This window comes from Miniopterus schreibersii, assembly GCF_964146895.1.
Source record: "Miniopterus schreibersii genome assembly, chromosome: 10".
NCBI lineage: Eukaryota > Metazoa > Chordata > Mammalia > Chiroptera > Miniopteridae > Miniopterus > Miniopterus schreibersii.
This window is the reverse complement of record NC_138110.1, coordinates 18,921,506-18,937,652: the sequence shown is the minus strand read 5'-3', so window position 1 is coordinate 18,937,652 and position 16,147 is coordinate 18,921,506. Positions and strand designations below refer to the sequence as shown.

At 44.9% G+C, this 16,147-nt stretch overlaps 1 protein-coding gene across 1 annotated transcript in view; it reads left to right on the top strand.

Moving 5' to 3' along the window:
• The first annotated feature begins 2,311 nt into the window (after nt 1-2,311).
• Nucleotides 2,312-16,147, top strand: part of DCC (DCC netrin 1 receptor) — a 957,719-nt gene continuing 943,883 nt past the window's right edge. Inside the window, exon 1 of the mRNA XM_081150263.1 lies at nt 2,312-3,075. Coding sequence (XP_081006389.1) covers nt 2,985-3,075 — 91 coding nt within the window. The 5' untranslated portion in view covers nt 2,312-2,984. The remainder of the gene's footprint in view (nt 3,076-16,147) is intronic.

Below are 16,147 nucleotides of genomic sequence, written 5' to 3'. Positions count from 1 at the left end.
TGGCTCCCATTTCTCTCCTCTTCGTATCTGGTTTTTTGGTTTCTTTTTTTCCTGATAAGGAGATTAGGTGGGAAGTGGACCTGACACCCCTGAGAAGAGCAATGAGGAGGTGTTGTGAATCGCCATTCTGCGAATCAGAAAATATTGAAGCTGTTTCCAAGAGAAGGCTCCAAAATCAATCTGGAGCCATCTCCCTAAGAAGAAGGAGAGTGTACTGGGGAGGCGAGTACAAGGAGCTGTCAGAAGCTAGCTGTGGAAACAGATGAGTATCTAAGAGGAAGAGAAGTTCATGATCTTTTGTAGATGCTCAGTGGACAGGGGCCAGATGGCCTGAAATACTCAGGAGTGAAGAACTGTAGTAAAGAGTAACTTAATCACCAATTGTACTGCGCTAGACTGAGCAGTGTCCATTAAAAGGGATTCAAACAGCATGGGCCATTTCTGTTCTACCCTCCCACTCTTTGTGGAGATCCTTTGGTGAGAGGAACAGAGGACTTTCTGACTCCCTTGGGAGGAGATTGCAACTCCTTCCTCATACTATACTTTCTAAACCAGCGGTTCTTTCCCTCGTTTGGTAGGGGCATGCGTGAACTCATTTTGCACATAGAAGGAAAGCTAAAGATTCCTTCCCCGGGAATAATAGCATTTGCACAGAGGTCAGTCATTTTCGTAACGTTTCAAGGATATTCTTGAGCTTCCTGAAGTTTGTCAGCAGGGGCCTTTCAGAAAGATCCATAAACTAGTTAAAGATCCTTCCTCTAGACCCTGAGCCTGCACCTCCAGGGACCTCATCCTCAGCTAAGGGAAGCTTTGAGTATTTAGAGAAATTTGGGGGTCACGAAACAGTTCCATTTCATATTGAAGGACCATCCATCTAAGCTACTTTGGGAGGTTTTTTATTTGAGGATCACAGGTGCTTCTTATTTTTAACTTTTCTAAGACAGAAAGGGATGGGCATGGCTAAGGGTCTAGAAACAACTCTCCAGTTCTCGTATCATGGGACTTTTCCTGATGATGATTTCATCCTATATTTTACATGCTTTCCCTCCCCTCATTTTTAAATAGTTAGTTGCATTTTCTTCTCTCAGAAACTGATAAATTTGAGAGAGTGACAAGAACATGTGGGGAAGAGAGAGAGAGAAATAGACAATACAATACAGTGAGGAATGGAGAGGGCCTGCAGCTGAGCAGCTCCTTACAAGACAGACCTTTTACCAGGGTGACACTTCTATTCATCATCCTTCCTGGCCAAATTTATTTGTTTGCAAGTTCACTTATTCAGCAAAAACATATTGGCATGTGCAGTATTTTATTCCAAACCCTATGCTAGATCTGTGAGGGTGCAAAGAAGAATGACATGCAACCTCTCCTCTCAAAGAAGCTTGAGGTCCTGCAATGGAGATAAAATGCACAAAGAAAGTCAGCTTAGAACAGTTTCTTGAAAGGGCTTCACTGTTCACCCTTCCTAAATTCCCTGCTCTGTGTGTGTGTGTGTGTGTGTGTGTGTGTGTGTGTCACACACAGAGAGAGAGCTCATGTTCTAGGGAAGTACCTCTTCCTTTCTCACAATAATTATAGTATTTTATAATTATTCATTTATACCTTTCTCCCAATAGACCACAAACCCCTTGAGGATAGAGGCTGAGTCTTATTAAACCTCATATCTCTATTTCCTGGGAGCTAACAGGGTACCTGGAACATGATAAATGCTTTAAAAGTTGTGGAATAGAGCATTGAATCATGTCCAGAGAAGAGAGAACCCAGGTGAAATAAGATGTCTTGCAAAAAGAGGACCTTAGCTGTTCGGCCAGGAAGCAGTGGCCTGACATTTCTGCCAGTGTGTTTCTGGACCTCACCTTCTCACCTGTCTTAGGAGGGAGTAAGATTCCGTGGTTCTCTCCAGCTGAAACACTACTCGAAGTAACCCTGAGGGCAGAAAGGAGGTAAAGCCCTTGGTCATCTGATCCTGCTTAAACACCCGCCTAGGTTTTACGCTCAAAAATAGTTTGCGAAGGTTGTCGAGGGTCAAAGAGAGAGAGAGCTGCAAAAAAACCCCAAAACCCCAGACGCTCAGGATATTTACCAGCTCCATTGACAAAAGTGACTTCCCACGCTTTGCCCACAGAGGGCATCCCTGTTCATTGATACGCAGGCCCGGCGAATGCAGCTGCTGGAAGCCGCCTCCGACCGCTCTTTCCTCGCTCTCCGCCGTCATCCCCCCCCCCCCCCCCCCAGCCGTGGAATCTTCTCCCGATCCAGTTCGCTCCCCTCCGGTCTCCACATTTTCCCTCGCAGCCCTCCACTTCTCCGGATCAATGGATAGTACGGCTCCAACTCCCAGCTCACACGCCGCCGGCGGGCACCCCAGTAACAAGTGAGAGCGCTTCACCCCGCAGCAGCCCCCCAGCCTCTCCTCCCTCGGTCCCCTTGGCTCTCGGAGGAGAAACCAGCGGCACCGCCAGGCTCCGGCTCGTGCGCGCCAGGGCGCGCGCGCGGATTTGCCTCTTCAACTTGACCCAGCGGGGGACAGGGGACCCAGCCTCAACCTCCTCGCGCGCCCGCGCAGCCACAGGATTGCTTTCCGTCTCCTCTCGGTGCCCCCCTGGATACTCTGCTTGTTGATGACTCGCGAGCCCCGCGGGCAGCCGTCTTCCCTCCTCCCCGGCGCCCCGTGTTTCCCTGAGTTAGTTTTCTAAGGTTCGACGGGGGTCTCGGGATCTCTCGGACCGAGTGGAACTTTTCGCTGCCTCCGTTTGCGGCTGGTTTTTGCCCGCGGTCCGGGGGAAGGGGCTTCGGAGACAGAAGAGGCTCCGCGGAGGTGGGGAAAGAGGTGGCGGCGGCGGAGGAAGAGGAGGGGGAAGCCGAAGGGGCTCGCGGGGTGTGTGCGTGAGTGCGTGTGTGCATGTGTGCGCGCGTGTGTGAGTGCATGTGTGTGAGCGCCGCGGCTGCCCAGGACCCCCGGCCCCGAAGGCGCTGGCTGAACCATGGAGAGTAGTCTCGGATGGGCTCGGGCGCCCAGGCTGGCCCTCCTGCTCCTCGGCGCTTCCCTGCTCGGCGCGCAGCTCCAAGTCGCCGGTAAGAGGCTCTTTCCTTTCTTCTCGCCGCAGCCCGCGCCCCTGCAACCCCGCGCCCCCCGCCGCCCCGGCCCTTCCCTTCCCTTCGCGTTCGTCCGGGCTTAGGACTGGGGTGGGGGGCGACAGAACAAGACGTTCGGCGGTCGCTCTGCGCCCCGTTTCCTCGCCGATGATAAAAGACGCGAAGACTTTGTGTGTGTTTGTTTGTTTGTTTCTCTTGGGGGCGCAGGTTGTTGGCGCCTGGGGAGACGGGCGTCCCTTCGCCTTTGGAGCACCCGGTGCTTCTCGCATCCGTGCTGTTGCTGAGACTTGACTTGGAGAGCGAGCCCGCGGGCTGGGGCGGGGAAGGGGCAGGTGCCGGGATGTCGTTGAAAGGAGCGGGGTCGGAGCCTTCAAGCCTCGGGAACCTCCGGAGGAGGCGGAGTGGGGCCCCGGGCGCCCCGGGGGTGTCATCCCGGGGCTCCGAGGAAGTCTGCGCGGAATGGGGGCTGGGGGGCCGAGTCGTTAGTCTGCGGTGATGTGCGCCTCCGTTTGGTGACTGAGAATCGAGAAAGGGACAGCTGCTGTGTTTGGTACTTCGGAGGAGGGACAGTGGTGCCCAAAGGAGGCACGGAGTTGCTGGGAGGAAGGAGGCGTGTTTTATTTTTTTAACGGTGGTGGATTTCGTTCCCAAGCTAAGTCTCCAGATATCTCCAGGACACTTCCAAACTCAAATGATTGCTATTCCGGGCAAGCAGCCCCCTTGGCTCTGGCGCTTGGCAAGCGCAGTTTCTAATTAAAAATGGCAAAACTGTTTGGGGAATGGACGGGGTCACAGCACAGCAAGAGAAAGAGGGGTCCTAGGGCTGCTCCGGTCTGCTGCAGCCTCCGAGTGCGGAGCCGGGGCTTCCACAGCCCCAAAGAAATTTTAAAAGAGCAAAATAACTCATTTTTACGTCCACGCGTTTAGCCGGGCCTCACCACCGGTGTGGGTGGGCACTGAGGTGCGGGGTGGGCTGGGCGGGGAAGGGGTGGGGAAGAGCCGGCTGGGCATTCAAATCCCTTCGGAAACGACCTTTCCCCAAATCCAAAAGAAAACGAGCCGCCCGCAGGAGCCAGGTGTCGGGGCAGGAGCGTCCCAAAGCGCCCAGAAAATTAACAGGGGAGGGCAGGTAGTCCGCGGCCAAGCGCCCAGCTGCCCCGAGCCTGGAGCTCTGGCTTTCCTGTTACTTGTAAACGCCGCGTCGCCCGGGGCTGCGAAGGCGAGCGGAGAACGAGCCCCTCCTGGCAGCCGGCGACTCGGACGGCGAAGCGCAGCCAGCTGGAGGCTCCGCTCACCCTGGCGCGGCCACACCGGAGCCGGGATCTGAGCATCCGCGCCCACCCTCACTCCTCACCTTCCTTTGATCAGACAGAGCCAGAGGGCGAGCGAGCGCGCATGTGCGTGTGTGTGTGTGTGTGCGTGTGCGTGTGTGTATTGTGTGTGCGCGCGTGTGTGTGCGCCCGTGCGCGCGCATGGTGCGCGTGTACCGCATCCGCGCGCTCGGCTGCCGGTGGCGCTCCATCTCTCCGCCCGGGCTGCGCCTCTCCGCCCCGGCTCCTCTCCCCCAGAGCTTTGTCCTCAGCGATTACTCCCGTGGAAGGTGGGCGGCGGTCATCCCTGAAGGAATAAAGAGGTGTCTTTTTTAAATTCCCACCTGAACACCAGCAGGTGGGACACTAGAGGGTGTAGCGGAAAGCACCCTCCTTCAGCAGGGAAGATTGACTTGCGCTTTCTTGGGCAGTTTGGGAGACCACCCAGGAGGGGAGAGGGGAAGTTCAGAGGGGGCTCCCTGGCTCGGTGGAAAGTCTGCCTGGCCCTGCCTGGAACGAGTTGACTGGAAATTTTGCTTTAGGCAGGGTATGCAAGAATGGATAATTATGTTTTATCAGTTACACTAAAATACTGTTTGCAAGTGAACTATGATGTGGTTTGCACAGGTCCCAGGAAAGTGAATGGTGCAGTTTTGAGATACTGATATTCAAATCACTCTGGTCTTTTGCTCATTAATCTGTTTCTCCTTGTTTTCTTAGTAACTATTTCCCTTCTTCTGGTCCATGGCAGGGAATTGATGCTGAAGAGAGCAGAGAGTTCCCTCTAGGAAAGGACCAGTAGGAGGTGCCCTTAATAAGGCCAAGTGCCTACTGACTGCGAAATGCCCCTTAGCAAGATGTTTTAAAGACTTTGTTGATGGGTAACAATGGATTATAGAGACTAGCAGTCACACTGGGTATTTTCCCACTTCCCTGGTCAAGTCTGAAGCTGCTGTAGATTGTTATGAAATTATGATGACCTCACAAACAGCATCCCTGAACGGCGTCAGCAGAGCATGAGGACTTGATGCTGGAGGGGGAAGATGGGGGCTTTTTAGCTGGCTTTTGTAAGATGCCATCTTCTTATGTATTTGACTTGAGCACCAAGCAGAAGCACTAAGTAGAGTCCCAGGATCTCAGATGAGATGCATCTTAGGTGGAAGATGTTGTTGAATGAAATAGCAGGTATACATGTTAATTAATTGGCTCTTCATATATGTTTGGGTTACACTCTATTAAAAAAAAAAGCTATGGGAGTTTATGTAGTCCAGACATGGCAAACGAAGCTTGCTGCCTTCCCTGTCCCCTTATTATCCCCCAACCAAAGTAGATCAGATGGCCCCATCTGGGTTTGCTGCTGAGTGGAGCCTGGCAGGACCTGAGGGCTCCTGGGCAGCCTGGCTGTCCACGCCTTTGTGAGTGCTGCAGCATAAATCACCAGCGGCCTGTCACAGCATCCGCTCCCCGCACCACAGCAGTTGCCCTCTGAGTTATGAAGCATGTGAAACAGTCACCACATGTGTTATATGTAAATATATTAGGCTTAGCACATTTGCTTTAATGCTCTTAAAAGCTGGGCTGGCTTGAGCCGCCGATAGGCATTTTTTCTGGGGAGAGATTTATAACTTCTCAGCATGTATGACTTACATTTATTCTCTGGCAAGTTAACCTCTCAGCAAACCTCCTTATTGTTTTCATTGAAGAGGAAGAGCTTTAACCTGATCTAAATTCCCCGGTGAAGTCCTGCTGGAAGTTTCTCCTAGAGTACAGGGTATTTGCAGACTGTGGACTGTCTCCTCAGCCAATGGGAAGCACTCCAAGGGAATCCTAGCACTCCAGCTATCCTCAGAAACATACTTTATGAGAGGAAATATTTCTCCCTGCCTGGGTTGTGTTTCTTCTTTGTGCACCCAGTAGTCTGAGTGTCTTCAAATGCAAGCGATTTGCTCCTGAAGTGTTTTCTGCTGCAAGCAGTGGGGTCATCTAGTACCATCTCCCTCCTTTGGAAACAAGCCCTGATTTGAGTCTTGACTTCCCCACCACACACTTATCCTCAGGTGGTGCTGCATGTTTGCAGGTCATGCTGAAGTTTCTGAACAGAATATTTCATTCCATAGAATCCTGGGCCCCAAGGTTATGTTTTAAAGCAAACATTCTTACTGTTTGTTTGGAGAACTTGCCATCCTAAACCTTACAGGTGAAACTCCTTCCTCATGGTTCCAGCAGGTAGGGTAACTTTATGAGAAAACAATGCAGCTGTTTCTGGCATTTTCTTAAATTAAAACACAATCATACACACACAAAGAAGAGAGGATTTCCATTCTCCATGACAGCTCCCCAAATCTATTACTTTGGGGTGAATTAAGATAGTGCTAGTTACATAGGACTTCTGGAAACCACTGGGATTTCACTAGTGAGGGAGTTCTTGGCTGGGGATAGGTCTTCCTACTTTACATAGATGTGGCCTGTGTACTCTCAGAAGCTGGCTTCACGTTAGGAATATATTGCTCTGTTTTGGTATTTGTTCCACAGCTACCAGCTCCAGTGATACATTTTTGATGATCTACTTCAGATGATAATCTCTTAGATGAACTGTATTATGTAAATTTTGGGAAGTCTTCCTTTTGCCTGAGTAAAAAGAATAATGGCATAAGCCCAGTGAGGATTACTTGATTAATTAACTAAAGATAAAAAGTCACTTGGTTCGGGAAACATACCGTAATCCCTAAAGGGGAGTGATAGACACTATGCACATTTGCAATTCATAAAATGTAAACGTGGAGTTGTCTGTTTTTTTTCATTATGATGATCCAGAGGAGGATTGGAGAGCCTCATAAATTGTCACAACAGTTATATACCTTCATGAATCGTAGCCTGGGATCTTAGTAACTCTTGATTGAAGTACACTGAATTAAACATCAACACGATGCCCAGTGAATTGTCCTGCAGGCTGCTGGCGGGCTGTTGCTTCTCTCCAGCCTGTGTCTGCAGCATCACAGCTCTCATCTCCACCCGGGTGGAATCAACGCTGCCTCCTTTGCCACAGCCCAGGAAAGCCTTTCTCTCTGTGACTCCAAGGCCCTGATCCACAGACGCAGCATTGCACGTGCTATATTGCGCTCTATATTTTCACGGAGATTTGCCTTAAAAACAAATTTCAAGAGTGCTTCTTTTAGTGGAGTGTTAAGGTGGACTCTCAAGACAGCTGAGTAGTACTCTTACCATAGGAGACTCTAACTAGTGGCCTCTCGGCCCATGTTGTTGAAGTTCTAGAGCTCACGGGCATTATGAAGAGATAGTGAGCTCTAGAGGGTAGTAGGTTACGCCAACCTAGGAATACTTGTTTGTCAAGAGGGTGTTACCTGGTTGGAACTTTGATTTTTGTCAATGTTACCATTTTTCAGAGTTCAAAGCATTTCTTAGTGGTATTATAATATCAGAAGCATGGCATTGACCCAAAGCATTTAAGATAGTTTCCTTCAAAACAAGACCTCAAGTAAAGTAAATGTTAAATTAGTCAATAAGAATGGAGGAACAATCCAGCTTTTTCCTGTAGGCCAATTAAAAAAATGTGCAAGGAAAAAAATTACATGTTACTTATGCCAAGTGGGTAAGCAATAAATAAGAAGCAAATTATTATACACGTTTATAAATTGCAGCACTTGGATAAATTAAAGCACAATTTAGTGCCACACATTTGCTTCCTCCCACACTAGAATATTGATCCCATATCTTATATTTTTCTGGTTTAGCCCTGCACTAACATGTGGAAATACAGGATGGCTGATTGATGATCAGACTTACTCTAGTGCTCTAAATTTCCTTGACACATTTTAGCCTGAGTTTAAGAAAACAACAGGTCCCTTTAACTCAGCTGTTAAGTAAATATATTTTCCTTGGTGGGTTGTAAATGCCTGAACTCTCTCTAATGGTATGGTTTAGAAATACACAATAACATGTATAATTGAATATCCCTCCTTTCTATTGATGGTAATTTGCCAGTGGTAATACTAGTACATGCTACTTTTTATAAATAGTTCCAAACAACTGTATTATTCACAGCTTTCATTTCATTTCTTGGGAGGGAGGGGGGTTCAACCTGAAAACACACAAACCATTCCATATTTATTTGTCATATTATTTAAAGTCTGTTGTTATGACATGACCTGGGGTGGGGAAGTTTCTATTCTCTGCTAAATTTTGTGAGCCTAGTGCCTATAACCTACTTCTATTTTGTTATATACTTTAGTTTAATTTTACTCATATGAATTCTGAGACTTCTGGCTTGCTCAGTCATGTCACAGTTGCAAGGAAAGATGGCCCTTTATTCCACTTGTGATTATTAAGATGGGACTTAACAGGGAGATGTATTGCAATTTGAGGATTTCACCCTTGTACTTTGCCCAACTTTGCTCAACTTTAAAGACTGGTTGTTGCCAAAAGTTTTTATGTGTTTTTATTTTATTATTTTATTTCAGAGAGAAAGGGAGAGGGAGAGAGACAGAAACATCAATGGTGAAAGAGAATCATTGATGGGCTGCCTCCTGCACACCCCCTACTGGGGATGGAGCCCACAACCCAGGCATGTGCCCTGACTGGAATCAAATCGTGACCTCCAGGTTCGTGGGTTGACTCTCAACCACTGAGCCACACCAGCCAGGCCAGAAGTCTACTCTTGAGAGTATCTAGAACAAACATGCTCCACTGAATTAATTGGATCTTTATGATGTGATCTAATGAAAATACCAACTCATTAGTGTAGTATTGTGATCTGATGAGACGGCTTATCAATACCAACATTATTCTGGTATCTAAAATGTTTTCAGCCTGGTCAGCGTATCTCAGTGGTTGAGCATTGACTTAGGATCCAGGAGATTGTGGTCTGATTGCTGGTCAGGGCACATGCCCAGTTTGCAGCTGAATCCCCAGTGCGGGGCTTGCAGGAGGCAGCTGATCAATGACTCTCATCATTGATGTTTCTCTCTCTCTCCCTCTCCCTTCCTCTCTTTGAAATCAATAAAGATATATTTTTAAAAATAAAGTAAAATAAAATGTTCTCATATGCATTTACATTTTTATAAGAGAAAAAAGGAGTTGAATAGTTAATATAAATATTATTTACTCAAGTCAATTTTTTTAAATAACTAAAGTTTCTTCTTAAACACCAACATTTTTAGATTTTACTAATTTTTCAAAGTCTTTAAAAATATCCACTCAGCTGCCTTTTAATTACACAAACATAAGGTAACCTGTCCTTAATAGATCAAAGGCATCACTGTGGGTCAGTTATTATATGACCTGATATTATAGGATGATTTCTGAAGCTGTTACATCAATAAGGGCTGTTTATTTTTCCACCATATGGCCCTGGGCTGCTGCTTTTGTTTTCTTAAGATTTTTATTTCTGATTTGCAAAAGACTTTGATTTGCTGGGAACTAGGGGACTAGATTTTGTTGAGATTGTATCTAGAGTAAAAGAAGAGATTCTAAATCAGGATTCACATCCCTCACTAGAGGGAAAAAAAACTAATTAGTTTTAACTAATGGGTTTGTAGCATTTCTGAAATCTGATATTACTTTGATTGCCATTTTTTATTGTGCAATATATATTTCTTTGTTAAATGGGGGTGTGGATTAGATAATTTCTAGCTATATTACAGTTTTCAACATTATACAATTTATTTAAATTATGAACTATATACTATACATACAGCATTTGTTATAATTAATAATAATAACATTGATGATCACAGTATCAATTATAATGAAACAAATACCCATATACCCACCTGCAGTTTTATGAATTTTGTGTTAGTTAATCCCTTGTCTTTTTTACAGTTTTGCCACACACATATGTATGTTTAACATATTATTTTGCTTTGCCTGTACTGGACCATTATAAAATGAATATATATTTTTCTCTGATTTGCACTTTTGCTAAACATTAAATATTTGAAATTTATCGATGAGAATGTACACTGCTGTATTTCAGCCACTTTCTCTGCTGTATATTTCACGATGTTACTTAGTCATACTTTATTCAATCAACCGCTGATGGACTTTTGGGACCTTAGTGTTTTGCTGTTGCCAATAATGCTACTATAAACATTTTTGAACATGTCCCCCAGAACACATTCACTCCTGTATCTAGGGCACATATCTGGGAATGGAGTTGCTGCATCATAGAAAGGGTATTTTTAGGAAGCAGTGACAAAAACCCCTCCTACGAGCACAGAACTCCCCCTCCCCTTTGTTCCATGTCTCCACCAGCACTTGGTAGTGTCATGTGTTTAATTTGCCCTTATGTGGTGAATATGAATTAGCATCTCGCTGTGGTTTGAATTTGCCTTTCCCTGATTGCAAATAAGGTTGAGCTTTTCCCCCCATAAATTTATTGGACATTTGTGATTTCAGGAAGATAATTCTATGTTTCTTTTTCTCCATTTATTTTGAGACATCAATATTACAAGTAGTTATTCTGGTTTTTTTACTTAGCAACCTTTTGCCTTTAGGCCTAGATGTTATCAGTAGCCTTACTTTTAGGAAGTTGTTGCCTGATAGTGAATCATGCTTATTTTAGCCCAGACTTTCCTTAAGCATCTTTTCAGAATGTATACTTATTTTAAAATGGAAAAGAGATCCTTAGCTACTGTAAGAGTATTAAATACCTAGAGCAGCCCTTACCTTGTCAGTATCCTGCCTTATTTTGTTTGTTATGTCTTTACAGCATATTACTTACAGGGAAGCAAGATGCTGGGATGCCTGGCTTAATTTTAACATTAAAAATCCCCTGAATATCATGGTACTAAAAGATGACTCGATCACAGAGCTATAATAGTAGATACTAAGTCTGAGTTAAAAAGCCTAATCTGACCTTTTGAACTTGGCTATGTTTCAATATGGTAAAGCGCATAAGTCCAGGATCATGGTTACATATGTGACTGGGTTTCAGACAAACAACCATGCTTGCCCATGTGCATATGCACACCCCCCAGTTCTTGTTTGGGCTCATAATTGTTTCATCTGTTCCCATGTGGCAGGCTAATGAGGGGCCTTGGATGAAATAAAGCATCAGAGATGCTTCTGTAGTGTGCTGCTTCTGTGCTGACTCATTAGAGATGTGAGCCAGGGATGCGACATCTAAGCAAACCCCCTGCACCGAGTCCCCAATCCATTGTTCCCACCTCTTTGCTTGGCCTCATGGCATCCCAGAAGAATATAAATTAGAGAGAAAATCTGCAAAGCTTTCCCTTTCATGTCTAATGTCTGGGCAGAGCTGTTCCCTGCAGGACAATTCTAGTTATTTTCTCTCTCTGGTTTGACACATCTCCAGGGATGGTTTGTTCACTATTTCCCTTGGGAAACTTCTCAGCAGCATATCAGTTCTGGCTGTTAAATTTTTATTTCACAATTCACCTTAGATAGTCTTGTTCTAAATGTTCGTCCTGTTGATCCTGTCACCCAACTCTGGGTTCCTGTTTTCCCTCCTTACTGACACTGATTTTCTATCCTGAACTATAATAGAGAATTCAGCCATAAATCACTCTTGTCCCCTCCCCCTTAGTCTTTACTTAACCAGATTATAAATGTTTGGTTCATTTCTTCTTTCCTCAGACTCCTCCAGAGGCTTAATCATGTTTATTTTTCCTACCCGATCTGATCTTCCTCTTGTTTGTATCTTTCTGATAATCAAGGGCCCCAAATTTAATGCGCTCTCCTCAGCAAGCTCTTCCAAGTCATCTATAGAAAACAGATTTGGCAGAGTCTTTAGCTTATTGTAGTCCTTCGTGGGTACCCATTCTACCCTCTTAAAACTTGTATCCTTTTGTTAGGACTGTCGATGCCTAACAAAATCATTGAGGCATTATAAGGATCAAATAAGATCAATAATTTGATTCAAGATAATAGTTACTGAGCATTTGTTGTGGGTTACAAAGACTTAAAGGCTTAAATTTATTTCTGTTCTCCAAGGGTTTTATGAGCAAGTCAAGGTGACAGGCACAGACATAGCTGAAGAGGAAACAAGGCAGAACAAAGCACTCATTAAATAAAAAAAAGCACATACAAAGTGGGGCCGACTCTGAAAAAAAAATCAGCTACAATGTTTACGCATTATATCATTAATATATTCATGTTAGCCAGATGCGCTGACCGAGGCAAGTAATGCATTCACCCTTGTATCCTTAGATTGGCCAAAGCAAAACAACAACAAAAAGGAGTGTAAAGAGTTGCCAGTCATGTTTAAACTGAGCTGTGGGTATGGTAAGAAGGAGAATATCAGTGTTTTTCCTGGCAGATCCGGCAGCCTGTTGCTATAAATACATCCACAGCCTTTCATGACCCTGTGCTCAAATGATGATGGAGCTTCGAGCCTAGTGGGATGGAAATGCTAATCAATGAATATATTAATCCACAATTTCAAATGAGGTGAGGCTTTGAAGACAAGAAAGCATTGTCGGAAAATAACTCAGCAGGTGAGAAAAGGCTTCCCTGAGAAAGTCCTGATGGCACCTGAAGAACAACTTGACCTAACTAGAGGGGTTGCTTGGGTGGGGCAGGAGGAGAATGCTGGGTAAGGAAGGGGGCAACCAGGCCTGGGGTGGGAGGAAGCACGGTGCCTTCAGAGGGGATCAGAGTACACAGAGCAAGGAAAACCAAGCATGGTGACAGCTCAGACGAGGCCCTGGACGACCTTAGGTTTCTCTCCCGAAGACAGGAGCTGCTTGTGCTCAGTACAGAAGTCCCCCCTTATCTGCAGTTTCCTATCCATGGTTTCAGTTAGATGCTGTCCACTGTGATCCAGAGATATTAAATGGGGAATTCTGGAAGTCAACAAGTCATAATTTTATTTTATTTTATTTATTTTTAAAAAATATATCTTAATTGATTTCAGAGGGAGCACAGGAGAAGGAGAGAGAGAGAGACAGACACATCAACGATGAGAGAGTCACTGATCGAGCCCGCAACCCGGGCATGTGCCCTGACCGGGAATCGAACCCCGATCGCCTGGATCCCAGGTCGACGCTCAACCGCTGAGCCACGCCCGGCCGGGCAACAAGTCGTAATTTTAAAATTGCATGCCTGATGAAATCTCACCCTGTCCTGCTCTGTCTCGGCCGGGACATGACTCATCCCTTTGTCCAGTGTCTCCACACTACAGATGCTCCCTGCCCCTTAGTCGCTTTAGTAGCCGTCTCGATCATCAGATTGACTGTCCTGGCATCACAGTGCTCGTGTTCGAGTAACCCTTATTTTACTTAAGAGCCCCAAAGGGCAAGAGTAATGACGCTGGCTATTCAGACATGCCAAAGAGAAGCTATAAAGTGCTTCCCTTAATGGAAAAGGAATGTATGTATGGGGGAAAACATAGCATATATAGGAGTTGATACTATCCGTGGTTTCAGGCATCCACTGGGGATCTTGGAACATGTCCCTTGGGGATAGGGGAGGAATACTGAAAATATTGTTTGAATGAATTGAAATGAGTTCAAGACTAAGATGTTTTTCTAATCTCAGCAGAATCATTAAAAAATTTAAGCAAGTTGGTTAGAGTGTCGTTCCTATGTGCCAGGATTTTGGGTTCTATCTCCGGTCAGGGTGTATACAGGTGTCAACCAATGAGTGTATAAGTGGAACAACAAATCAGTGTTCCTCTCCCTCTCTCCCTTCCTCTCTCTCTAAAGTCAATAAATAAATTTTAAACAAAAATTTAAGCCAATTATATAGGCATTCCTTGCCCTGATTTTCTTAATAACTATCAGATGTGAATGTATGAACCTGTCTATCCTGTATGCCTGGAAATACCTCATGGGATTGTGTGGACATAACAAATGTAACCCAAGCAAAGGGACTTTGCAAAGTGCAAAGAGCTAGACAAACCCAAATGGTTATTAGTAAACGTGTGTACCAGGCTACTTCTTTGGAAGCTATCACTGAGCAGAAAAAGTGGGGCTTCACCTTTTCTACAGAAGTAGTTTGACATGAGATTTTTCTTTTTCCTGTGGCCTCTTTTGAAATGTGTGCCTGGTCACTCTTGATGAATTAAAAAGAAAAAATAAACCTAAGATTTACGAAAATATTTTTTTCAGATTGTTTTCTCAATATACTTCTTTCCTTTAACATTTTCTCTATATTGCTATTTCTTAAAACTATGGATGAATGTACTGTTAGGTTTAAGTTACAGCTCATTTAGAAGTCATTGAGCTTGTGACCTTTCCTCTACCACTATAAGTTGCCAGGAGTCGGTTGCATGGTCCTGTGCTCTTTGGTCATGATGAGACAGGTGGCACAGCCTAGGGAGAAAAGCCTGCCAGCCAGTGGCTTTGACTTTGAGCTACCCATCTGTAAAATAGAGACAAAATAACCTCTTTCTTTCTAACTGTAAATTGAAGATAAACTCACTCCAACAGTTAGGTATATAAAATATCTATTCCAATGCCTGGCATCTAATAAATGTTTCATCAATGCTAGCTATTTTTAGTAATATCTTCATAAGGGCTAGATTTATACTGAGATAGTCCTTACAAATAGAAAATTTCACAGGCACAGGGAGGCTACTCCTAAGTCCTTAATTTCATTGTTGTGGTTGACTTTAACGACTTAGAAATAAGTAAGATAGACTCCAACAGCAATTTTGAAATCAAGCACAAGCTTAGTTTTGTTGGCAATGGTTTAGTGGGCCATGGTCCATGCCTTTGCTGGATTTAGAAGCTAACAGGTTCAGCTAAGTTAGACCTGACACAGTGCAATACTGATCAAACTTGGTTCCATATAACACAACTCCTGTGGATTCCTCATCCAGACTCACCTCCCCCATTAACTTCTCTCTTGTAACCACATCCATTTCCTACCGACCCAGGGATACCTGCGCTCTGCATGGACACCTAGACTCAAGTACTTGTTTGGTTAAAGTGCAGTGCTAGGTATAATTTGTCTCTCGGGTCTTCTCTCTGGAGGAGGGGCTGTCACCTTGATTGTGTATCAATGCCTGACCCTACCTCACACAAATTAATTTAGAATCTCTGAGTTGAAGCCCAGCACAAGCATTTTTTAAACCTTTACAGATGATTCCAATGTGTGGCCAAGTTTGAGAACCTGTATCTGAGTGTCCATGGATCAGCAGTTTTTGCATCAATTGGGAGATTTTTAGAAATTCAGACTTATGCCACACTCAGGCATACCAAATTAGAATCCCAGGTGACTGGGAAACATTGCCCGAGGGGGCTGAAAACCCTCAGAGGGAAGTGACCCTGTTTCTATTTGTAAAAATCTAGTTAATGGGAAAATGATCTTTCCATTCTAGTCCAGTCTTCACTTAGGGCTTCTTTGGACTGCTTGAGTTCAGGAGCTGGTCTTGTTGGCAAACTATGTCAACATTAAAGAATCTTCTGGTGTGTGGTTTAGTATATTTCTTGGAGGCCGTGACATGTTTCATTTCCTTGAGATTTAAAGCCCCTGAGAATGCTCTGAAAATGCTCTTTGGGTGTTTCATCGGCCTTTCCTCTTCCTTTCCCACCAATGCTCAAGAAAAGCGGTCACACTTTAAAAAGGCCTGCAGATTTTCATTCCATATTCCTCCCCCCCTTCACCTCCTTTATAACAACTTTTTATTATTATTATTTTTAATTTGTTGTTGAAAATATTATAGATGTCCCCCATTTTCTCCCATTTCAGACCCAGGGGGAAAAACAGTCACTTGAAAGGACCACGGGGACCCTGGGACCTTCTCTACCCTCCCTCCC